Source organism: Plectropomus leopardus, chromosome 11 (assembly GCF_008729295.1).
Source record: "Plectropomus leopardus isolate mb chromosome 11, YSFRI_Pleo_2.0, whole genome shotgun sequence".
Lineage (NCBI taxonomy): Eukaryota > Metazoa > Chordata > Actinopteri > Perciformes > Serranidae > Plectropomus > Plectropomus leopardus.
In genome coordinates, this window is record NC_056473.1 from 32,158,743 (window position 1) to 32,185,614 (window position 26,872).

Consider the following 26,872-nt stretch of genomic DNA (forward strand, 5'->3'; position numbering starts at 1 on the left):
CAATAAATGAATAAAATCAGCAGCAACAAGCAGCTCAAGCTGCTAGTCAAGCTAGTTTATGCCAAAGCAGAGATTTCTACCAGCTACAGCTAACAGATATTCACCTAGAAAACTGGTGATTAATAATGCAAAAAAAAAAAATTACTGTCTGAAATAGGTATGAAATGTGCTATCCCATACAGCAGCGTGTGTGCGCGCGTGTGTGTGTGTGTGTGTGTGTGTGTGTGCGCACGTGTGCTGACTGATCGCTCACACATACCGCTGCCAGTCTGAAGAGACAGTCTCTCACAGGTGGGAAAGTGAAAGAGCTTCTGTACCATCTAGAAGTCATTGTGTGAAAAAAACACAGAAAAAAAAACTGTCAGACCAACTGGCCTTAGATTAAGCTCTGGATAAAATGAATTGGGTCTTTTCTCAGTAGCTAATTTAGTTAACCTCCCACTGTTTTCATATGTGAGCCTGTGCAGTCCATCATGCAAGCTGCCAAAGAACTTGAGCAATATTCAGATAAAAGATTCAGGGAGTTTGAATGTTCCATAAAATGTTTTTTCTGTATCTCAGCCTGCATGTCAGCACATGTTTGTGCACATGCAAATGCCCGAGGCTGTGTGCATGGGTACAGTTGTCTGTATGAGTACAGCTGAATGGAGTCATTACTAATGGATCACCTGATATCGTTTACATTTTTGTTGGTATTGCTGTTTCAGTCGGTTGGATCAGATTGCACATTTACACAAACACATCCAGCTTCACTGGCCAAACAGGTTTCTCTTATTGCAGCAGACAGAAGTCAGACATTGATCGTATTATACTGATTATTATGTATCTAGTGAGTGGTATCTTTCAGTGCTTCTCCTCCATAATTACAGGACTTCTATCAGGACCTGCACGCCTTTGAACCCTAACCCATTCATTAGGTAAAGTGTGCTCTATTGTTTGACCTTAAGGGCTCAAACAACTTTTTTACCAACTAAGAAAGCACCCAAACAAGCTATTTGGGTGCTTTGTTTTGAAGACACAAACTCACCTATGCCTGAGGCCAAGTTTGAAAAATGGATGACAGGAGTCTCTAGGCGGATCTCCATTAACCCTCAAATTGCGCAAATTGAATTGAGAATATAAAATGCGCATAATGGAAAAAATGTCAATTTTGGGGAAAAAAACTCCTACTTATGTCAAAAAGGTTTTACTCTTGCATGAGGTGGTATTTCATGCAAAGGCTATATTTTGCAAAACTGCACTAAAAACTTTTTTTTTCACTTTCATAGGTCACATGATGCTATATGGTTATACGTTTGCCTGCAGACACTGGCTCCGTCGGGCATAATGCAGCAGGCACTACAAGAGGTGTTACTGCATCGCATAACTCTTCAAAAGTTGAGCAGATCATGCTGAAGTTTTGAATCGACAATGAAATCGTGGACTATCATCAGAGGAGAAGTCACACAACATCACTGAAGGAAAAGACAGTCATCTTGCAATTGTGTTTTATTGCCATTTGTTTAATATTGCATAAGTTTTGTGCAACTTCCGGATGATTCGCTCAACCTCTGAGGAGTTATGCAATGCAATAGCACCTCTTGTAGCGCCTGCTGCATCATGTCGTAGGGAGCCAAACAGCCAAAAAAAAAAAGTGTTTTCATTGCAATTTTGCAAAATATGGCTTTTTCAAATCACCTGAAATGCCACCTCATGCAAGCGCGAAAACTTTTTTGTGATAAATGGGAATGACGAGCACAATTTTTTTTCCCCACAGTTGAAAATTTTTCAACTCTGGGTAATCTGAAAAAAAAAATTCCTCCACCGCCAGCACTCAATGCAGAATTCATGCTCTATGACTCGTCACACTGCCAGCATTTGTAGCGCAGCATAAATACTCAGTGCTCCCGATGCAAATCAACCAAAAAATTAGCTTACCTCAGGAAGAAAAAAAAGCTGGTTGACATGGACTCTAAAGATCTGCACATTTAAAACACTAGAGCTAACACAGTGTCAGCAGTTGCCTACATAAGTAAAGTGTCTCCTTGAAATGGTTTAGAGCTCACCAACTGGAGTTTACCATTCAGACTGTAGGTTAAAGTTGTGTGCAGCTCTTTTGGCAATTTTGATAGCTGAAGTCATCAAAAGAGAATTTCCTTTGTGCTGAAAACACATAAATTGCAGCATGCAGTAGCAGTTGGTCTAGTAACCCCTAGTGGGCCACAACTTTGCTAAGGACAAAAATGTTTTTTGGATACTGTGAACAGATTCTGAATTATAGAACATAAGAAAAGCAAATGAGCCCTCCTCTAACATCTAACATTGTGCACAAAGCTATGAGTACTTAAAGAGAAGCAGGTGATGAACAGCATTATACACTAAGTGTGTCATCTGTAGAACACTGCCAAACTGAACATTCACTCTGCATGTTAAAAAATCCACCATTCTTTCAAGTTTGGACCTGAGAGATGACCTAACAAGAGGAAAATCTGGGAGTTGTACATTTCCGCAAACCACGAATATATTTGCACATTCCATACGACTCCTATCACCATTTCTAAAGTGATGTATAAGCTGACTATGATGATAGATGGCGTGCCACCTAAGCAAGACGCCTGCCAAGCTGCAGAACACAGTTCAAGACCAACAAACAACAAAAATTGTTGTGTTAAAGCAATCCATCGCTGAGTAACCAGTAATCTTTTAGGCACCAAATATGGGTGTTTTTATGCAACCTATCTCTTTTTTTCCACAGGGAACAGTGCCACAAAAAGTTTAAACAGAAACCACACTTATTTATTTATTGATTGCTTGTTTATTTATTTATTCATACATTTATTTAACCTTTATTTAACCAGGTTGGACCCACTGACATTAAGAATCTCTTTTGCAAGGGAAACCTGGCCCAGACAGTGAGCAGTGAAAACACAAAGTTGCAGACAGAGACACAAACGGAGACAAAATACAATCACAAGCACTAAACTTTGCATAAAAGGAGATCTAAGAATGAGTCAAAAGAGAACTTTCTGGGAATTAGTTGTAAAACCAGGCAGGCTAAAAACATCAACATCCTGTAAAATCTGCTTCTAAGTCTTTCATTTTAGATTTAAATACATTTAACAACACCAGATCTTTGAGTTCCAACTCATTTTGCAACAAATTCCAGGCTCTGGATGCAGAATATCCAAAAGCCCTTTTCCCAATTTCTGTCTAAGCGTTTGGGACCAGAGAACATAAAGAGGTCCTGAGAACGCAATTAAAACTATCCTGTACTCTTCTGCATGATGAAAGCACATAGGTAGTGTGGGAGCACACAAAAGTTGCCTCAGATATAAAGGTGTGCCAATGCAAGAGTCTATATGGGTCACCAGAGCGCGCCATCCTACTCAAGAGTACAACGCACTGCCTGTTCATTCTAGATAGTGCAACAAAAAGCAGGTATTTTAGGCCAAAAAATGATCTTTTCCTAACCATAACCGTGTGGATTCTGTGCCTAAACCAAACCATATGTTAACCACAATATTGTTAGAATAACATTAAAGTGCCACATAACAATGTACAAATATAGCAAATCTATGGTTCGAAGAAATGTACAGTGCCAACATAGTTTCAGGCAGTTGACCACGAGTGATCAAAAGCAAGAGATTGGCAGACTGAGGTACTGAAACTAAGTTCCTTGACTTGGGTCTTCAATTCACCATATTATTTATTTTCCCAAGTTTATGGAATCTGCAAAATCATGTGGGTAAGCATCAGTTGGCTGATTCTGGTTTCTGCATTCCAATAAAATCAGTTACACCAAACAAATCCACCTCATGAACACAAAGCTTTGCACAGGTGCAGTCAGAAAGACTGCTCCATCTGAGCCGAGACAATGCTCCGTGAGTGTGGTGCTCCTAATGAACGATCCAGCTGCAAAATTAGAAAATCTACTCGTGGCAGCAGATGTTTTAATTGCGGCAGGCCACCACAAATGAATGAATGTGTGGGAAACCCTGACTAACAACCCTAAAATCCTGTTTTTATAATGGGGTCCAATTACCAATCATTTTAACATTTTAAAGACTAAAAAGTATTTGATTCCTCCTAAAATTAAGTCTCTCATGATTGAAATACACACACAGCAGGGAACTTACATCTAGCAAGTGCCAGGTCAGACAAATGTTGTGCATGTAGCTCTATATTTGCAGAGAAGAGGAGAAGCTAGAGTCAGGATGACTGTTCTTTAAAATAAGCATGTAGAAAAACCCACAAAAACCAATCGTAATGGGGTACAAATGTAAGGGTGGCCGCAATTGCTCAACAGTCTTTCACAAAAAAATATTTTCCCACATATGTGGTTCTTCAGGGTAAACATGTTATGTACGGTGCAGAACATACTATTCATAATGTACCACACACCTTTACAGCTGCAGTGAAAGTATGCTGACAGAGACAAAAGAGTGTTGACCTCTCTGCCACCTCTGCGCTATGTTAACACTAATGAGGCTGTTGTAAGTGAGGGGTGCTACCTTGTTAAGGAGACTCCAAAATCAGATAGCTGAGACACTATGAGCTATTACCCTGTAAATCAGCTCTCTGTCCTTTCTGCACCAACATACAGCAACACCAGCCCCCATGATAAATGTGTGGCATGTTTTCTTGCCATGACATGAAGGAATTTGGAGCAAAGTTCATGAAAATACATTCAATAATGTTAACTGACACAGCTGGTCAATAGTCATTATAGCGGCACATTCATTGACACTTGTGCTCCAAGTTTTGGTATGTTTGAGTTCATATCATATCTTTTATTATCTTATTTTATACTATTTTTAGTTCTTTCATTCATTTTAGTTCATATGTTTTATCCTCTAATGGTCTACTTTTAGTATCATTATTCTATTTAATTCTAACATTTTTAATTAGTTCTGACTCACGTCTTCGTATGCTTTAATCTTTTTTATTCATCATCATAAATATTTTATTATTATTATTTTTTATTTTAGGATTTGAATAATTTTTATGTTCATTTTTGCTTGTTTGCATTTAAGATTGCTGAAAATGATTTTTGTTCTCCAAAATAACTTTTTAATGTACGATGATTGAACATTTATCCTTGCCAGTGGCTGCAGTTATGTAAAATCTGCTCATGCTTCCACAAGCCTCCTCTTGCTTCTGGCAAACACTGAGATGAAGCCAAAGATTTCAACTTAAGAGTTCAGATCCAGGGATCACACAACATGTCCTCTAACAATCTCATCAACACATTTGCAAACACATTCTGACAACAACAAATTGTCAAATTATCAATCTGTCAATTTTCTAATGTCACTTACATGGTATACCTAATGGTATACCTCTAAGAGCAGCATGTTTTACTGAGTACATTTGCGTTACGATTATGCACTTCTGCTCTGTTAAAATGGGAGACACATGTCTTGATCCTTTAACTGACATCCTATATTTCTTATATTCAGCTGAGCTCACATGCATGACAGACATTGTCAGACAGCGCACACACACACAAACACACACTGTATCCAAGATTCTCCTTCGAGGATTTAGTGACCCTTGGATTCACAAAAATCTGAGAAATGTCCTAAAGTCTTCGAAATCCTAGAAATGTCCTTAAACCAGAGAAACTAACAGAGTGCATAAAACAGCATCAAAATTGAGCTTAATTATCAAAACAAGTGCCAATGGAGGATCCTAAAATCCTAGAAACATCCTAAAATACTAGAAATTTCCTAAAATACTACAAATGTCCTGAAATCCTACAAATGTCCTGAAATCCTACAAATATCCTAAAATCTGAGAAATGTCCTAAAATCCTTGAAATGTCCAAAAATCTGGAATTGTCCTAAATCCTAAAAATGTCCTAAAATCCTAGAAATGTCCTGAGATCCTAGAAACATCCGAGAGTTCTCGAAGTATCCTAAAATCCAAGACGTGCCCTAAAATCCCAGACACTTTCCTCTTAGCATGCTTATTTCATGTTTAATGTATGCATCAAAAACTCAAAGCAAATTCCTATGAGAGTCAGAACTTACTGGGTAATAAATCTTATTCTGATTCTGGGTCCCATTCTGAATGCAACATGCACTTATCAAAGTGGCAAAATAAATCCTATAATTCGACGTTATGGTTTCTCATTTTTTGCTAGTATAAATTAAATGTAAACGGACCGCAAACTAAAATCAAAAACACATTATGAGCATGACTGGCCATTTGCATAGCTCAGAGGGAAAAAGCCACAAACTCAGGAGTCCTCTGACGAACTGCGGTGTATATTAGCACCTCAAAGCATTCCTTCACACACAGTTGATGACGTGTGCATGTATGAGGAAGAGCTGTCAGTTATCTGCTGCAAACCATCCGTCTTCTGTGTCTGTAATGAAGACCATGCTTCGGCCACAGCTTAAAGTAATATCTCAACAACATCTGGACTTTGGGCATAAAAGTGTGATACAATGGCAATACGGTTATGTCTCTATCAAAAAAAACTAACTAAACTAAAAAAAAATGTCACATTTAACAGCACGTCATATTTCATTTCTGCTGAAATCAACAGCTTCACAAAAGGATCTGGGCATATGGTAATATATTCTTTGTACAGTACTGTGCTCTCTGTCCATTAATCCGGGGACATCTGAAACAAATATATAGCAGGTGTTTGACTCCGTTAGTAATAAACTGAATCCTGTCTTGACCACTGAAATCCATCATCAGTAAAGAGAGAATGATTTGTCGGCTATTTTTCCTCTGGCTGTAATGCTTTGATCACAAGATTTGTGGAAATTAGGACATGGATTTTTAAAGGTACATTTTCAGCACATATGTAAGATTTAACAGAAAATGTAACGTGGTGTCGCCCAAAGTATGCCAGTCCAGTTCTAATTTGCCATTTATGTGGCACAGAATATGTACATGTATGTTTCTCAATAGAGAATGCAGTTTGTGGAAGATTTCATACCAAATTGTTCATTGCCTTTTCCCCACGTTTTTTAAATCATTCTTTTCCTGAGTTCTTGGCTAAAATGGCCTGCATTTTCCCATGGTATCAAGAGCAAAAAGGCACTGAATGTTAGGCCCTTAAATACAAGTGCATTCCCAATTAGCTCCTAATAAGATAACTGGGCTATCAGAAACTTCTAAAAGTCAGTCAGTTTATTTCTAGAATCTTCCAAACAAGTCGGACAACTTAATCTTTTAACCCACTGAAAACCTGTAAATAAAGTTGAAATAAACTTCTTCCCTTGCTTAGTTTTTTTGAAAATCATCTCCTATGGGAATTAAGTAGTTACTCTATTGATTTAACACTAGAAATGTATGGTAACATGAAATATGCGAAATGGTAAAAAAAATGTAATTTCAATGTCTTTGTGTGTTTAAATATACGGCCTCAACTTTATTTACCTAAGCACTCCAGCTGCTAAATTATGGTACCCAGGGTGGTTCTGAGGTGATGAATGGTGGCGTCTTGTCTATGTTTGATCCCCCTGATTATTCAGAGCAAAGCACATGTGGGACACAAGTGAGGTCCAGAAGGTAAGAGCAGATCCTTATGTATTTTAGATAGCTCCTCAGTAAATCTTTCCAAACCCTGTCATCCTGGGACATTGGTTGTCCTCAAATGGTCCAGCACAAGAGCCTGTGTCATGTGAGGTTAAGCTGAGGTCATCTGTCACCTTTGCTCATCTCCTTAGACATCCCAGCACTATTCAAACACACTTTTACAAGTTAAATGTTACACTACTTAAGGCTCATGTCCACCTGCTGGCCTGCAGCCAAACAAGGGGAATCAAAGCGCCCACATGTCACTTCAGCTCCTTTCTGCTGTTCCTGTTCAAGGTGGGAATTCACGCCATGTTTCCGCCTCTACGTTTTTGTATGAAAGGTACAGTTGCAGAAATGGGGCACAGAATTGTCGTCTAATTGACCTCTGGGAAAAAGTGACAGCTAGTTTTGACGATGTGTTATGTGTGCAACCCACCACTGGAAATCACTTTCTTTGGATCTCTGTATTGTTCAAGAGGAGAATATGTGTCAGGAAAAAAGAGAAAACCATTAACATGTTACAGGAGTGTTTTTCATCACACCAAATCTTGCAGTAAATGATTTGGTGTGAATGAACAGAAATTCTAGTGTTTTACTTAAAGCACTCATCCAACATAAAATAGTGCTCTTTTCAGCACCGTGCATCCCAGCCACTGAAAGTTTCACATTAACAACATCAATATAAATATTTGACCAGTGGGATTTTGTGGAGGGCTACAATGCAAAACCAGCTAAACCAACTAATCAATTGAACTGGGGGGAAGCCGCACAAGCAAACAATGGCCATATTGAAAAAAGTGTTAATATCTACCGGTATATTTGTATGCACACTCTAAACAGCTTAACTAGCTCTCACGGCTCTTTGCTGCATGTCTTCCCCTCTCTCTCCCCACTTTCACTCTACTCATCTGTCCTATCAAATAAAGCTGAAAAGCCAAAAAAATGTTAAACCAACATTTGAACTGCTGACAAATGTGGGGGTTCCTCTGTATAATGTAACCACTGTGTCTACATGATCACCCACAAGAGGAAGTGTATTAAAGTGAAATGCTGTGATTCATTTCTTCACACAGAGGTTCACTTTCATTTGAACTTTTCAAACCTAATTTTTCTCGCATAGATAAATTTTATTGTTCACGGCGAGGACAGTTACGGCGCCGAGCTTGAGGAGCATATTGGTGTTTATACTGCAGATGGCTGCTGTTCACAGACCTCATCATCTATGGAATTCAAAGTAAAATATTTCAGTGTTATGAATTCAGTGTAGGGGTCGACAGATCATCGGCCTGGCTGATTACTAGGGCCAATATTTGGCATTTTGCTGATTATCTGTATCTGCATTTTATTTCAGTTATCACAGATAAAATTGATTAATAAAAAAGGAAGTGCCAGCATAGTAGGAACTTTAGTTTGTAAAACCTCAGGGAGCTATTTTTATGATTCATTCTTTTATTTAAATTTTCACTTGACTATAAAAAAATGTTTAAGGGAACTTGCTGTAAACAATGTTAAAAGTTTTAGTTTTGATTTGCTAAAGGCATTTAGACAGTTTTGTGTTGGAGTTTGTTATATTCCAAATTCTAAACAGAAAGACCAATAACTATCAGTTATTGGTCTCATAAATAACTAATCTGTATCAATATCAGCCCTGCAAAAAAACAATGTCAGCTGACCTATAATTCAGTGTACTTTGAATTTCAATTTTAAGTATTCAGTAGCTGTAAACTTCAAATACGCATGCCACTTAGCTACCCTAAAAATTCTGCACACATTTTTTCCATTTTGTAAACTTGGACACTGCATTGCACGCACGCACGCACACACACACACACACATATACAGATGTCTCTTACCCAAAAGGCCTCCCAGCAGGTAGACTGAGGTGGACAGTTGGACCATAGTCTCGAGCTTAAGTCCCTGGCTCCACAGTGCTTTAATCTCAGCACAGTGTGTTAACACACAAACACTGAGCCGACCACGTACACAACTTGGCTGTCTGCAGCTCTTCAGTGTGTCTGTTCAGTGGGACACACATGGGTTGTTGGGCTTCAGGTCTTCATTGCATTGTTGAGCATCTCTGGAACATGCCAGCAGAGACAGATCCTGGTTTTTATGGCTCTTGTTCCTCTGTTGCTCCCTGCTGTTGACAGTCTGAAACAGATGGAGGATAAAACACTTGGCAGTCAACCCCACTCATAAGTCCAAGCCTGTAAAGACAAAAATATTTTTGATATACTCACAAATTCGGACCTATGAATGAGTTCACAAAACATGCTTGAAATGTTGGTTTTTCTGCATGCAGATTTATGGAAGGTATTTTACAGTACATTTGATAATTCACATCACATATCAGGAACTGCAAAATCTGTCATTTCTGAGGTTGAAGCCAGCGGAAAGTGCCATAGAGACAGAATGCTTCTTCAAAAGCAGCTGCAGTTACTGGAAACCCTTTTGTGAGATTGTACAATGCAAATTAGACTTCCGTTGGTAGCCAGCTTGATTCTCTTTCTTCCTGCTGCTCAGTTGTCATTTTCAACAGACAACTAGTGGGATAATGTACATGTTGTGTTCTCCGAGTGTCTGCACCCAAGTGCTTTGAGCTAAATGCTAACATCAACATACTCACAATGCAGCCCGTTCTCAATCTGAACTCGTCAGATACTGCTGCTTTCGCTGTGCTTTCAGTTAAAGAAACCGATGCCACCTTTCACATCCGCATTATTCGCAACTGGACGTCATCAGCTGAGAACAAAGCTAGACAGAACCTCTCCAGAACTCCTGGACAGCTGGATGGCCAGGTGGCACCTGCCGCAGCAGCATGATACACGGACAGTCAGCATCAGTTAAGAATTGCAGCTGGAAGGAACGTGTTAAGTCTGCATGATACGCCGCTGGACGGCATCAGGTTGAAATGCTGCCAAAGATGACATAATATAAGGAGCATGAAAGTCCCTACAGGGCAGACAAGAGGGGCGGTGGTTGGATCCAACAAACTGCGGACTTTCACAAAGGAGTCTGGTATTTACTTCCCATCTAAATGTGATGTTTGTTAAACACCTTATGCACCTCTTTTGTCTGTGTGTTTGTTGACATTTTGCGCTGGCTGCTATGTGCCTTTGTCGCCGAAACATAACCACGTGCAACGTAATCCCACCATGTGATTGTGTTGACATCACAGTAGCGGCATCCCGAAACGTCAACAGCAGATGCAAAAGGAAATCTAGAGCGTGATACGTAGACGCAGAAGTCCACTGCAAAGCGGCAATATGTGGCGACTTGGGATGAGAACGTGTTGCTGATTGAACATGCTGAATTGGCGGATAAAACTCGGCAACTCACACCAAAACAGTCGATTGATGAAGACCACTACAGGTAAGAGAAAAAATATGTGATGTAGAAGTGAACTGTCCGTTTAGGGCAAAGAGCCACTAACAGTATTCTGTTTTTTAGGGATAATTTAAACCATGTTAGACTTTTTGAGTATTGTTGAAATGATCAGAGGTAACAGTTGGTTCCCAAAAATGCTGCTGGCAAAAGAGACATCTTATTCATACTTGGACCACAGACAGAACACCGTGCCTCACAGACATCACAGGAATAATCTGGACAATCCATATAAAGCTCTCACAGCACCCATGCAAATACTTAAAAGAATCCCTCAGAAAACACTAAACAGCTGAGCACTGAGAGCTCCCACTGACCCTCAATACATCACTTCTGTCTATGAACTCATTCTACATCATGAAGTCAATTTGCAGCTCCCGCAGAGTCCCTGCACAGGCACATCTTCAGTTTGGACCTGTGTTCAAGCACATCTTCACAGATGGTTAACAGACGTGCCCCTCGTAAAGACAATATGCGTGTTGGTACATAGAAAATCTTGTACCATCTGATGATCTACAAGCTCGGTGGAACTTCTCAGCATGCAGCAGGGAGATCAGATAAGACGATCAAGATAAAAGGCAAATTTATTTCACACCAACAGGGATGAGCTCGGTCACCTCTGTGATCTTTTGGAAGCTGTAATACTTAAAGGTATTTGTCTAACCCCCATTGGGCAGATTATTAGAAACATCTGAGGTAAAGCAGAGGCATTCCCAATATAAAACTTCAGGAGCAGCACAACCACCTCCGCATGCTTTCTGCGACTCATGAAACAATTTAATCTCAAGAAAATGCCAGCAAATCTCAGGACTACTTCAGATGTTTTGGTAAAAAAAAAAAAAATTAAAAAAACACAGGAGATGAGCTGTAGTGAATATCACTGATTTGTCAAACCAAACTGTTTATTTTGGTACAGATCATTTCAACACAATGTAACATTATGCGTAATATTCTTCATAGCTAATTGAAAATATGTTTATGCATGTCTCAGTATTTACTTAATATTTATGCAGAAAATAAACTGATGAGTCATTCCTTCCTTCTCTGTTTCCCTCCCTCACTTTTTGATTGTTCCCTCCTCAAATCTTTAGCTTCCTCCTCCTCCTCTCTGTATTTTTTCACCCTCTTCATCTAAGTTCAAGGATTAAGGTTTCTTTATTTGTACCCAAGGGTAAATTTGTTGTGCAGACAGGAAAGTCAGCAAAGACTGTAAAACAAAAACATAAAAACAAGTATGATTTAGTATCAAAATAGTATCCAAGTAAACGAATAGTAAAAGAACTCCTAAGAATGTCGTGACAAAGTGCTTTATATATACACGCTCTAACCCACTCACTCCAAAACTCAAAGTGCATCATCTTGTTCTCACTTTGTTCAATAGTGCAATAGCTTCAGGTAAAAAGGTATTCCTGTACCGTTTAGTCCTACACCTGGGGGCCACAAGCCAGAATGAAGAAGCTGAAATTCACAAGCTTTTCCCAAAATCATTTCAGCACTACTCAGCTACACGTCACACCTCAATGACTCGACCGCTGACTAACTCTGTGACTTCCCTGCTGGTTCAATGTGCCAGCAGTGGTGGGTCATTGTGGCAGATGACTGAGCTGCAGAGATTCACAAATGACTGAACCTGGTTTCACAGCTGGAAAAAATGAATGGATCAGTGTGTAATTACAGCAGTTGTGGTCACCTCCTGAGGAAGCTACAGCTAGTTTTCATTAAGGCTAATTTTGTTCCAGTAAGAGTGCAGGAAGATTAACAGTACTAATATATAATAGTTGAAAGAGCATAAATGCAGTTTTAGAGGCAGTGTGTCTGGAAGTTTCTTTCCAAATTTTCCATTCACAAAAAAAAGCTCCATTCTGCAACCAAAGTTTAATGAACGTGCACACTGAATTAATCATAAAAGTAACAACTGTGTTTTCTGGTACAAGTTTCTGGTATGTACCGAGCGTTAATGATTTATTAATCTGTCGTAAGGTATTCCAGCAAAAACACTGAGTTAATGAAAGAACTCTAAAACCTCTTAAAACACCTCCTCCCTACTCATAATAGTTGTTTTTTGTTTACCTTAGGAAATATCTTAAGGGCTCACATGCTTTACGAATAACTTTTATGTTAAGTCTTAACTTTAAAGGTATAATTCCTAGAAATAGGGATGTCCCAATATGATCTCAAACATCGGACTCAGAGCCAATCAAGGCATTTTTTGACTGATCAGGATCAGCTGTATTTAGCTTATAGAGCAATCCAATCCTTTGTTTCATGTCAGCTGTCACACAGGTAATTTAATGCACAACATGGAGCGCAACCTTCGTCAACTCTCTTCCAGTCAGCTGTCTCCGTCTCTCCTGAGCTCCTGTGTGTCTGAGCAAAGCCTGAGAGCTGCCTACCACAAAACACCACACACCGTAAGCAAAAACACAGTACGAGACTGTCTATTTGTATTATTTACCAAATTTATGAACAGTCATGTCATCTCAGCACTGTGTGAGAGTCTCGCGTTTTGCCTTCAACTTTAGCACATGGTATTTCTCCATCCTGCCCAGAGGAGAGAGAAGGAGAGGAGAGCGGTGCACAGCATACCACAACCTCAGTCACCAAGCCACGGCAAGTACCATTAAAGCCATGCGAGCAAAAAGCCAACATGGTTTATGTTTTCATGAAGCCCAATCCTCCCAAAAGATGTGAGGACAACAGAAATAAACACTCAGTGAAATATAGTTCATACAGGTACGGCTGCACCAGAACAGCAGAAACTAGAGAATACTCCCTAAAAGGGACAGAGACATTTCCTCAACAGATGGACAATGCCAAAAAGATTGAAGTGAGTTTTTGTCATTTTATACTTTATTATGTAAAATAAATAAATATTAATAACAGCCTATAACATTGCAGATGTATTCATTTATTTATATTGTCAGAGATAAGGCTACAAATTAAATTGGTTACAATAACTTTAAAGAAGCCTACTTAAAGTGAGCACTATGCAGCTGTATTATCTAGAAAAACAGAAGTATCGGATCGGGACTCGGTATCAACAGATTCTCAATTTTAAATGACTCCAATAGGGATCTGGGGCAAAACATATATACATATGATTGTAACACCCCTACTTAGAAAACCTAATAATTCTAAGGAATGTATTAAAATTTTGTCTTTAGAGGCAACAGCTTGTACTAGGAAGTCTTGCGAATCCAGCCCCTGGCATTTTGGAGACAGCAGCAGAGATAGCAGGAAAGTTATTTTAGGTAGAGATAATTGTAATAATTTGGGATGAATGACCTGTTGATAGCCCATTCCAAGAATCCTGTTACTAATGGGAAGTCACGATTTTGACTTTGCCTTCAATGTTCCATAACTAGGCCTGAAAATAAAAATGAATAGCTCTTATATAACTGGATATTTTTGCTGATTCTTAACAGTTTTCATTTAAGATTTGGCTTTTCTAGTTCTCTCCTGTTGCAGATACAAAAAGTATATATTACACATACGGGGCCAGACCCACAAACAATGGATTGCACCTGCTAATAGCCCCATTATTTGTGCAGAATTTGCACTAATTATATGCCAGTGCTAATACACCCACAAACTTTGGCAGCTGAGTGCAATTTTCCCTCCTTGTGCGTTTAATTGGGGAAGCGAATCTTTTCCCAGTGTTTCAGAACAAAGGTTGGTTTATAATGAAAACTGCAGAGAGCACAACATTTTGCTTAAAGCATCAGTTTTGTTTGCTGTCTACAGTTGGCTGCGTGTTGCAGCTGGCTCCAGCACCTCACAGCAGCTGACAATATACACGTCTCCAGAATTAGACACAGGTGCCACAGTTGCTGCATTAATAGGATCAGGATTTGATTGTAATCAATGTTCTGTATTCTGCTTCAAGTCCACACAGGTCTGATTTGTAATATGGCAGCCGTTATGGATGAATCACAGCCCACTTGACTTCCCCTTCTGACTGTAGATTTCACCCATAATATCTCTCAATATTAATTCAATATCGTTCAAAGCCTTAGAGCTTTGAAGAGAGAGAAGCATCACTGTAACTGCCCGTGGCAATTAGTGCTGGTCTTTGTGAATTACTTTGCGCCAAATTTTTACTTTTCCCTAATTTACAGACATGAAAATGGAGCAGGCGCACCCAGGACACTGTCTGCTCATGGGTTCAGCAGCCACAAAAGCAGCATAGTCCTCTTGTGAATATGGACCACAGTGTCACCACGGCTGAGTGTACAGCTCTGCACACTGCTCATGTCCCACATCTGCAGAGTAGCCAGAATTCAGTACCTGTACCACACAAAACTATATTAACAGGACAGTAATGGACTTTTCTAGCATAGCGACTACTCAAAATGCTTGACGCTACAGGCACCATTCACACACACATGCATACAATGATGGTCGAGGCTACCATTCATCATCAGTTCATCATCTCATCAGTTAAAATTTCACATGCACTCTTATCTTATCTTGCAAGAGCACTTCAACATGTAAACTGTACAAGCCAGGGATGGAGCCACCGGACGTCGGTGTTCTTGGCAGACATCTACTCTTACCTCCTGATCCAGATGCTCACCTGACCAGACACAAAACCCGTATGTCACAACATGTTACTGTCATGCTTGACCTTTTGCACCCACACAGGCAATGATGCATAAATGCTGCATCTGTAAGCTGCTTTCAGAGTGCACTCAGGAAATTACAGGGTTTGTGAGTTCTGAACGCTCCACAGACCATAATCCTACAGAATATGCATATAAATATACTGGAATATACTAGATTTTTTTATATATAGGGGTTAGTATTTCATATTCCTGTGCTTCTGAGAGCCCTCAACAGTCTACAGTCCTTCCAAATCCACTCACTCTAACCTTGACCTTATCCATTAGCACTACATGTCAAAACTTCATCCTAATTCTAAGCCTGACCCCAAAACCAACCAGTCCTATCCCTGAAACAGAGCACAGACTGGGTCAAAACACAAAGACTGAGTCATCTGTTCCAAACCTCAGAGTGGGCCTTACAAGGACAGAAATATAGGAGCACACACACACATACACACACACACACACAGCTTGAGGCTGACTCACTGCAGTTTTCCTCTGTATTTCCTGTCACTCTTCTCTGTTGCCTTGCCTAGAGCCTCTGACAGCAGCCTACAGGCAGGACGTCTGCATTTGCCGTAACAGAGGCTGTGGCCACACAGAATCGGCAGCAGTCGCCACAGGAAAGACCTGCTGGCCAAAAATGCTCATTCAGCTGCATCCTAAAACTGAAGCTCGGGTCAAATCAGTGTGACGGGAAAGCGCAAGCTGTCTGCTGCTGCATCAACTTCTATCATCATGTCTTTGGGAGGAAAAAATCGATACAGCATAGAATCGCAATATTTTGCACCGCAATATTGTATTGATATGAAAAGGCCAAGTATGGATTTTTTTCATTAAATCAATTATAAATAGTGCAAATACAAATTAACCCTTTGAAACCTGGAGCAACATCCCCTTTCTTGCTGCCTTTCACAAGCATTTAAATCTTTGAACTTTGGTGAAATTTCTTTCAAATACACATGAAAAAAGGCAGTGAGCAACTTGGTAAAAAAAAAAAAAAATCCACTAATTGCAAGAAATTGGTGGATTATAAAAAATCTTAAACAGCTAGGAGAATATGTTTAGGGGGAAAAGAAAAAAGGCTAGAGAAAAACTGCTTATTACTAAATATAATTACATATTTAAAATCATGTTACAGAATTATTTAAATTTTTAGCATTTCCTGGTTTGTTTTGTTTTTTTGTCAAGCCAACTTGCTCACATTTCAAAGGGTTAAACCTAAGGCAGCGTATTAGAATAATAAAACCAACCGCCTTTTTACACCAATAGATACATTTTTCAGCCATAAAAATGACTGAATGGAGATGAACAGACAGAAAACTTTTATCCTTTACATCAAACAAATGTTGACAAAGTTTTCTTTTGGGGACATAATTTGCATTTGACAAAAAAAATGAAATAAATTGTAATATATCCCAATGCATGTTATAGCAATATTCAGCATATTGTAAAACATTTAAAAGCACAATAACATACTGTGAATTAAATATCATGATAATATCATATTGTGGGGACTCTGGTGATTCCCACCCGTACTGTCACAGCTACGTACAAGTCTGGAGAGACATGGATGTAACCTTCAACTTGAGCATATGGTGGAAGCAAACAACCGTTTAATTCTAGTTAGAGCAAGGGTAGCAACAGTATGAGATTTTCAACGTACAAAAAATGTCTCAGAAAATATTTCTGCTTTCGGTATCATGGAAATTAGTCTGAATGACCCTTAAAGGAATGAAAATAGAAGAGTTAGATTCTGTTGAGCACATGCTTTATTTCTATAATTGAAACTTGAAACCACTTTTTGAATGTAATTATAAGTAAAAAATCTCCCTTTTGAAAATATCTCAAATAAAGGTGAGATTCTCCACTCAGTTGCATTTTTTTCCAATATCGCTAACTCTAGTTAGAAGATGAATAGATTAAAACAGATTTTTATTCCTGTTAATTTATGTTTTCAGAAAAAAATACTGGCATGTCTTTAATGAAGGTCTTACCTGTCTGTGTACTTTTTTGCAAATTCTAATGCCATCTGGTCTCGATGCTGGTACAATACTCAGCAAAACGTTTAAAATCGCAATAATATTGCATCATGACTTAAATATAGTTATAATATCGTATCGTGTGGCCTTTGAAATTAGTAAAAACCCTTTCAGAAATAATTATTCACTCTTTTGGGAGGCTGATTTTCATTTAGTCTCAGTTCTAAGCAGCACAGTGTTGCTCTCTTGTGTTGCTTTAGATTTATAAACCGCATCGCACTATTGCTTTTTATCCAAGTGTCATGCTGCGCTAACAGCCTTTTCTTGTCTTAGTAAATACAACCAACAGCCAGACTGCTTCTCCCTCTTTTATGAAAGCCTGCACTCTCTCACTCCTATCATTGCTCCGGTGCTGAAATTGTCTGACACGGATGTTTATACAGTCTACAGTCCCCAATGCGAGATCAATAAGCTCTCACCTTCTCGTGCACGGTCTATGACAGCTGCGGCAAACTTCATGAAGTCCTGAATGGTTGCATAACTCTCTGCAAACCTCATACGGTCACTGTGCTCTGCCAGAGGCGAAGCGCAGCTTGAGCAATAAATAACTGACGCACCTGACGAAAGTGAAAGTACTGCTGGACAACTAAAGGCTGCACACACACACACACACAAACACTCACTCGTGCGTCACACACATAGAGAAGAGCACACCTGTGCGAGGACAGTTTGACAAATTAAAATCGACACTCTCACACACATGGGTACACACGCACCTCGACAGAGTCCCTTTTCCCCCGGCTCCCGGGATGCTTTAAAGCAAAATCCGCTCAGGGGTGGCACGCTGTAATGAGCCTCTTGGTAAATCAGAAGAAAAGTCGATCCGAAATGCATCCAAGTAAAATCGCCTCTAGAGGAAGTCCTTGAGTGACTCCGTCCATCCACGCAGCTCTGGTGCGCTCTGCCTGCGTGTGCCGCCAAGTGCGCAACAGGCTGGCCTGCAGTTCCTTCCAGTCAATTCAACCCTACAGACACGCACACATATGCAGACTGCTTTCAAAATAAAAGCAGGTCGGGGCCTCTTTGCATGTCTCATAGCCGCCGTCCTTCTCCTCCTCCTCCTTCTCTCTCTTTCTCTCTCTCTCTCACACACACACACACACACCTTTCCGTTATTTTGTTGGATTTTTTTTAAACCAAACTACCCCAATCGACCTCTGGATTACGCAAAAGATCCTCCCCTTAAACACAAGCAAGAATTTCTTTTTTTTTAATTGCCAATTTTAATTATTTCAGTGAAAAATTTGACTAAGTTAAAATGAACATATTTCTGCAAATTACATCAAAGGCCAGGTTCCAAAATACAGTAGATAAACTGTTTTTCATTTAAAGTTTGAGAAACCAATGGTTGTGGTTCCAGGCTCCTGCATTTCTCGAACAGTGACCCCAACCTTTAGCCTTAAACACCTTGATGGGAGCACGTGTTATTCCGTTCAGACACCTTTCATGACCCCTGAAACCTGAGAAAATTTGTTTGATATTTCACAAAAATAGGGGGGAAATATACAATGAGTATGGGCAAACTGGCAAGAAATGCCCCAAAAATGATCTGATATAAAAGCCTATAATTATTTTAGATTTCTTTTTTTTCCAAAATAGGGGAAGAATTTCCAGAAAACTTCATTTAACGTGACCATTATTAGATACTGTATTATTTTTAGAACTTTCTTGGGGTCATTTTCTTTTTCTTCTCTTGTAACCTTTTAAGTATTTTTTTTTACTTTTTTTTTAAACTTTTTCTTGTCATCTCTTGTTAAGTTTGTCACTTTCTTCCAGTGTTTTTGAAAGAAATAATACTTTTGCCCAGGTTTCAAAGAGTTAACCTGCGATGGGAGTTTTCTTTTTCTACCATCCTTAACCATAACCTTCATACCCTGAACACCCTGCAGAGTTAACCCATTTCAAACCTTTGACAGTGAACTTTGGCACCAACCTGTGTGACCCCTTTGAACATCAGGCCCCCCAACGTTTTGCATAATTAGAAACAACAAGTGCTTTAACACACACCTGCCTTTTGATTACTTTGCATTTTCCACCACTAAGAGAAAGTAGGTGTGCAATAACTCGGATTTTACTTTGGAATTTGGCTTTTGACAGGAGCTGTCGGCCATGTATCCCATCGGGCTTGACAGCAGGTTGGTGTTAAATCACAGCGGTTCTGTCTCTCCCTCTCTAACAGATAACAGATGAGACTCCTGCTGCTTGTCCTCTGGTCTGCAGCACATGTTTTCATTGAGCATTACAGCTGTGTCAGCGCACTTCCATTCACAACAAGCGACTGATACTAAAGGCCCATCTTCTCTTACATATTAATTAGTCTGCATACACATGGAGCTAAAAAAGAAATAAATAAATAAATAAAGGAAGAAAATTATTCCTTCATTTGTTTTGTTAATAAAAAAAATGCCTGCTGAATCTCTTATTTTTTCACCTTATAAAAGCCATGTGTATCATATTTGATATTTTCTGTGACCTCCATGTCATCCACACTGACAATACTTTCCAAAAAGAAAAAAAACCTGCTGTATGCAATCTTCCTCATTCTATCTAATGACCTCACGAAACTTTACAATCACAACCTAAAGAGCCTGTGCATCGAGAAGGTGGACGGCTTTGTTTCTAAAGTCTTTTGAGGGAAATGTGAAGTCCACCCTTGTCTGAATAAGGACAGAAACTTTATTTTTAATTTTCTTTAATTTATTTTCTTTAATTTAAGTATCTACAAGCAGGTTGTCTGCCCTACTCTTCTTCAGACATGAAATGTTTATTGGTTTATTGTAAAGTTGCCTACTGAAAAACTGCTATATGTTTGCATTTTTGAGGTTTTTGGGTTTGTTTGTTTTTTACATGTACATATTATTTTCAAAATAAAGTATCTACCTACCTATGTGGCATCTTAACACCACAGCCTGCGATGGACTGGAGGGTATCTGGCTGACTGAGCGTGCATGATGGGGGGATATTATGGCATTATTATAGACCAGAGCCAGATCACACCGAAACACTCCGAGCCAAACCTCCACCACAACCGCATGTGTCGCTCCAGACTGGCTGCTGAGCTCAGAAGGGAAAGCCCACAGGAGAGCAGCAGTATGGATGCAGGGTCTTTTTTCTTAATGAATATTTCCATGTAGTCATATGAGGTTGCTTTTGATATTGTTTTTAAGCCATATTTAAAAAGTTACACAAGTGCTATTATCTCAAGGAGTGGGTAAAAACAAAGAAAAAGCAGAATGTTGCACACCAAATTTATAATGTAGAATCAAAGTCACTGAAATCATATAGCAAAGTAAGATTTTAGGACGTTTCCAGGATTTTAGAACATTTCTAGGATTTTAGGAGGATTTCAGGAAATTTCTCGGATTTAAGGACATATCTAGGATTTGAGAACATTTCTAGGATTTAAAGCCATTTCTGATTTTAGGAGATTTCCAGGATTTAAAGAGGTTTCTAGGATTTAAGGACATAGGATTTTTGAACGTTTTCAACATTTTAGGATGTTTCTAGAATTTTAGGATCCTCCACTGGCACTTTTTTTAAACGTAAACTCTATTTTGATCCTGTTTTATACACTCTGTCACCTTCTGTATACTAAAAGTACAAAAACAATTCTTAGTATGAATTACTATATTTTTGTTGTGAATCAGAAAATGGTTGAGGGGTCACCCAGCACCCATCTGGGGCCAGGTTTGGTGTGTGGGCCATAAGTTGAGTATCGCTGCCCTATGATATCACAAGTTTTAGTTTTAGCACTCTAATTTTTGGATTTGGCAGGGAGATGTTTATTTTTACTAATATTTTAGGCCTGTCTTAGACCATGGGAATAACATGTAGCAATTTTGAAAACAGGCGTAGGTCCACTTTAAATATAATGATAAATAAACCAAAAAAAAAGTAAAATATGTGAAAAACCTAAAAAAAAAAAAATCCTGTCATAAAAAGGAAAAGGTTAGTCAAACCTTAGAAATGCTTCTCCCTCTGACAACAGTTGTGACTCAGCTTGGGCAGAAATGCTTGGTGGCCAACAGTAGACGACTGTGGTTGTACATGTAATTTTGTCCAGCTCTCCCTTTCCATTGTTCATGGTTAAATAAGCGCCCCATGAAGCGTGTTCGAAACCTAATAGATGACGCCTAAACACGGGTCATTAGGACACTGCAGACACTTGACATATGCTCGTGTTTTGTTGCTGTACTGTGTTTTTGCTGGTCAGACTTTTCAGGTCATATAAGGTGTTGAAAAGCCTTTTAATTTGCTGACTCTTCATTTTCATGACTATCTTAATTACAGAGCACAGAGGGCCTCCTCATCAGTCAGTGTCGCAAAATGATGAAAACTCACACGGGGGGCTTTTGACCTAAAAAAACTAAAGTTAGCTCCATGACCTGCTTCTTTAAGTTGTTGTTCTCTACATGGCAGACTCTCCATCACACTCTCTGCCCTCAGCTGTAGCTTACGTGTGATAGATGAGTCATGAGGGAACTTCTGGAGGCAGTTTAGTGCTTTATTGCTGTGTCTTGACCGTGGGGTTGCATTTTCCGAGCCACACTGGGAACTAGAGACTGGCGACATTTAAATGACAATGCCCATTGTCTGATGTTTGTTTCTTTAAATGGCTGCCGAAGCCCTGCAGAGTTTAATTATGGACACAGTGACATTTTGGATTAAGAACAATGGATTGGCCACGATCTGTCTGTGCATTGCTCATACAAAGTAAATGATAGTTGTCTAATCAGTGTCATTTACTGGATGCTGACTAACGTTTGACCCTGCAGAAGGAATGCGGATGAAACGAAAAGGAATGTTGTTGTAATTGTGATCATTAACACTGTTTGACATGAGAGAATCAGAATCAGAATCAGAATCAGAAAAGATTTCTTGCCAGGTATAGTTAACACAATACGAGGAATTTGTTCTGGTGGTTTGGTGCAACATAAATATAGAAAAAAAGAAAACAGATAAAATAGAAGATACAAATATAAAATATAAAAATATAAAATATAACAATATAAAAGGTGCAAGTCTAGTATTGATATTTACATTGAAATTCACATTTATACAGGTTTGACTGCACCATCTGCACCATCTGTGAGGCTGCATGCTGTGGCCTAATGTGTCCACAGAACCAGAGCTGTAAATTCAGTAAATCAGTGATAATCAACATACCACCCACGACCCAAATCTGGTCCCCGATAGTGCAACGAGTGGCCCCCCCTCAACCATTTTCTAATGCATAATAAAAAATAAAATGATTCACACTGGGAATTGTTTTTGTACTTTTAACATATTTAAGGATTAAAGCATAAGACAGCATCAAAATAGAGCTTGTTTAACAAAAAAAGTAAGGATCCCCTGCACCCCCCTATAGAGGTCCTATAAGATCCCGATGTCCTAAATCCTATAAAGGTTCTTTAATCCTAGAAATGTAATAAATCCCGGAAACTTCCTAAAATCCTAGAAATGTCCCAAAATACAGAGAAAATTCCTAAAATCCAAGAAATGTCCTTGAATCCTAGAAACATCTTTAAATCCTAAAAACCTCCAAAGTCCCAGAAATTTCTTAAGTCAGAGAAACATCCTAAAATCTAAGAAACAAACTAAAATCCTAGAAATGTCCTAATATCCAAGAAACGTGTTACATTACTATAAATGACCTGAAATCCTAAAAAAATCTAAAATTCAAAAAACATCCTAAAATCCTGCAAATACCCAAAATGTTCTAATATCCTAAACATGTATGGAGCTGCTGCAACTAGCACCTGACCTCCTGTCATTTTACAAAAGTGGGTCCCAAGCAAGTTGAGTGTCCCTGCCTTTACACCATCTGACGATGCAACAAGGAAATGTACAGCCATCATGAAAAGCCCTTAGATGAATTGTGACTGTATTTATTTTGGATATTATTTTCAAAAAATCGTTACAAGTGTGAAATCCATAAGTCTTCAAGCTCCAAGTGTACTTTGGTCAAAGGGCACAAATACAAAGGCTGATGTGTCTTCTCTGAACTCTAATTTGGGCATTAAGACAAACAAGCTTTCTTTGCAGATATAAAAGAGAGCGTGTCTCAAGGCAAGAGCATGTGATTTATGTTTCAGACCACAAAAGTCAAGTGGTAGCTGAAGTTCCAGTGGAAAAAAACATATTACATTAATGGCTGAGATCAGGTAATTTATCCCCTATCATAAACATGTCCCAATGTAGCCATAAAACATTGTTGTTTGACATGGGGAGAGGCAGGCGAATGACTGCTGCCCGGTGAATATTAGGTCCCGGTTTTTATGATAATTATTGAGCCCACTCTGAAAGGAAAGCACATTCAGTTTCAAATACTTCAAATAGACCTCAGTCTGCTCTGCAAGTGGCCACAACATGCCACAACTCAGTCAGCCTGCTTTTAATTTGATTACACATTTCATTCCAGCAACACACTGAAATGTGCTTCACATTATCCAAACAAAATGCAAACAATGTGCAGGAATTCCCACAATAATTCAGGAACCAATTAGACCTGCACTTGACACAGTGAACAGTAAATTTAAAAGGCCTACTTCACAGGCATTCACACACTCTGCTGCCCTCAAATCCTTTGTGGGTCAGCTCTGTAAAGTGCATCAGCGACGCATTATTGCGGTTTAAGTATTTGCTCAAAGAACCCCTAAAAGGTTCATGTTAGAGGATCATAAGTCTGTCATTAGAAAATCTCAAAAGCCACCCAGCCACTGATTTGTTGTAAGTATCTTGACCCTTTGAGACCTGAGCAAATTTGTTAGATTTTTTTTATTAAGAAAACGTAGAGGAGATAGCAACTTCACAATACATGGTCCAAAAATTAGAAAGAAAATAGTAAAAAAAAAAAAAAGTTACATGAATATTACCTGATTATGAGCCCAAAAGAAAGAAATTACACAAAAAAGTGCTGAAATAAAAAAAAACCTATGTATTTTTTTCTGTTACATGATTTTAACAAATAATTAGCAATAATAATAATTATGAATAGAGTTTTTGGACACTACTTTTTTAATTTACCCTTAAAAAACTTTTTTTTCAATGTTTTAATGTAACCTTTTATTAATTTCTTGCAATTTGTGGGAGATTATGTAAACATTTAAAAAATAAAATTATTTTGAGCATGTTAAGTGTGTAAAATATAAATGTAAAGAAATTGTTTTTTTTAATATCGAACAATCTTCCCAACCTCCTCCTTTTTCACGTCAATTTCATTTCCTCTTTTATTTTTTTTTTCAATTTGCTTGACATTTCTTGCCAAGTCTCTCACTGCCTTTTCCCCCATGTGTTCGAAAGAAATCAAACCACTTTGCTCAGGCTTCAAAGGGTCAAACAGCTTGTAAAATGCATCTAAACCTAGCACGAGAAAACTGATATTGACCCAGGTTTCGAAGGGTTAAAAGAATCCTAAATAATCACTAACTGTATAAAATGTAACAAGTTTCCTGTAAATCATGTGCACATGTTTTGGCATCGCACGTCTCCTGCTGATTTCTGGAAAGACATCTTTAACACAGTCACAGAAATAAGCCGCACACAGGTCGGACCCATTTGTTTAACTGTTCCCTCCGCCATATTACAACCGACCAAAATGAGTAAAAATGTAATCTCTTTTGTCACTTTGTTGGTGAGACAATTAGTTTTGCTCAGATGGAAATCCTCTGCAGCCCCCTCTCATAATGTCAGGATTAAAGCTGCTGTTAACGGCAGGAGGATGGAACGAATCACAAACTCACTCTGAAGGTCTATAAACATTTTGGCCAGTGTGGGCCCCCTTTTTTAGGATGTACTTAAGACCTACCTCTTAAGTTTGGCTTTTTACTTTTACTTTTTACTGCTTCCTGTATCATTCTATCATTTTTAATATATTTGTTTATTTTACTTTGTGCTGTTATCCTTTAATTTACAGTTTTAGTAGGTTACTTTTTTTTATTTTTATATTTTAATTTATTTTATTTATTTATTTGTTTGTTCATTTATGTAATTTTTTTTTCTTTTTTTAATCTTTCTATTTATAGGCTTTATCCTGCCTCTGGTGTTTTCTCACTTATGGTAGCATTTCCTCAGTTCCTAATTTTAATCGTACTGTTTTTGTGTTTTTCTTCACATGCTCATGTGAATGTGCTCCTTGTGCGTTTGGTTTTATTGTATGAAACAATTTGTGTTTCATACAGTATTTTTTTTTGTATAAAGTCTTATTGATTGATTTTACAAATAGTTCAAATTACAGTAATTACAGAACTTCACTGCTATGCCCTTTAATGAAAATAGTTATTGACTTCAATACACTATTGTACTGAAAATAACCAATGGCAGTTATATAACAGTTTCAGCAGGCTATTTGCAGACTGTTGGTGCATAACATCATGAGGTTAAACATAATTTTCCCTTTTTCTATCTCTCGTTTCTTTTAAAAACAAATTTCCAGGTTGTTATTTAAATGCTTGTGAAAGGCAGCACAAGAGGACTGAAATGGTGGACAGTAATTGTATGAGTTATTTTACCTAAATGTTATACTTTTTCTGTTATTTAGTCGGTTGCATGTGTTGCATGTTTACACCAGAGGTCTGTGAGAAACAGCATTTCAGTCCCGTCTATGTCATGTACATACAGCAGAACTGACAATAAAGTTCACTTTTTGACTTTGATCAATAAACTATTTTAAAAAATAGACAAACGTATAAACCTCACCTGGAGGTGAGTTGGAGATGTCCAGAGGGTCTTCAGCTCCCACAGCACACCTTTCCTGCATCCTGAGCTGGTCGGGGACACGGAGGTACAGTGGCTCAATCCATAGGTCAGTCCATTTTACTCCAGTGTTGAGGCAGATGTTTGGAGACATTTGACTGACGATTGTGAACCCATGAAGGAGGTGAACCCATGGTGGAGGAAAGAATTGGGCTGCAGAGGAGGCCTCTCAGGCTTAGCTACCGAGGGAACTCTGACTCAACAGGCCCCGAAATCATCAGTCTGCTTGACCTTGCAGACCTTTTCCAAGCTGATTCGGTCTGGAGGAGAACTGCTGACCAAAGCTGGGAAACTCCTGAGCACGTGCGATGCGCCCTCCATGAAGACAGTTTCTGCAGGAATACAGCATCACAACAGATGGCTCCAAGGCATCTGGTCCTTGTGTGGCTGGACTGACAGCACTGTCTGCAATTCAGAGCACTATGTCACGCCATATTTCTCAAAACTAATGTAAACAGTTTTTGGGCTTTTCTAGCTCACATGATGCTATGTTATGAGCTTGTCAGTAGGAACTGGCTCCCTCATGATGCAGCAGGAGCTACAAGAGCTGTTATTGCATCACAGAAACAA

General features: G+C 38.7%; 1 protein-coding gene across 4 annotated transcripts in view; it reads right to left on the reverse strand.

Moving 5' to 3' along the window:
- il34 (interleukin 34) overlaps positions 1-18,495 on the reverse strand; it is a 34,947-nt gene extending 16,452 nt beyond the window's left edge. For 2 of the 4 annotated variants that reach the window (XM_042496595.1, XM_042496598.1), the window contains exon 1: positions 260-327. In XM_042496595.1, the coding sequence (XP_042352529.1) occupies positions 260-320 (61 nt within the window). In that variant the 5' untranslated portion in view covers positions 321-327. Of the gene's footprint in view, positions 1-259; positions 328-9,371; positions 9,670-17,967; positions 18,040-18,264 lie in introns of those variants that run through there. The other 2 variants (XM_042496596.1, XM_042496597.1) reach the window with 2 other exon arrangements.
- Between the last annotated feature and the right edge of the window lie 8,377 nt (positions 18,496-26,872).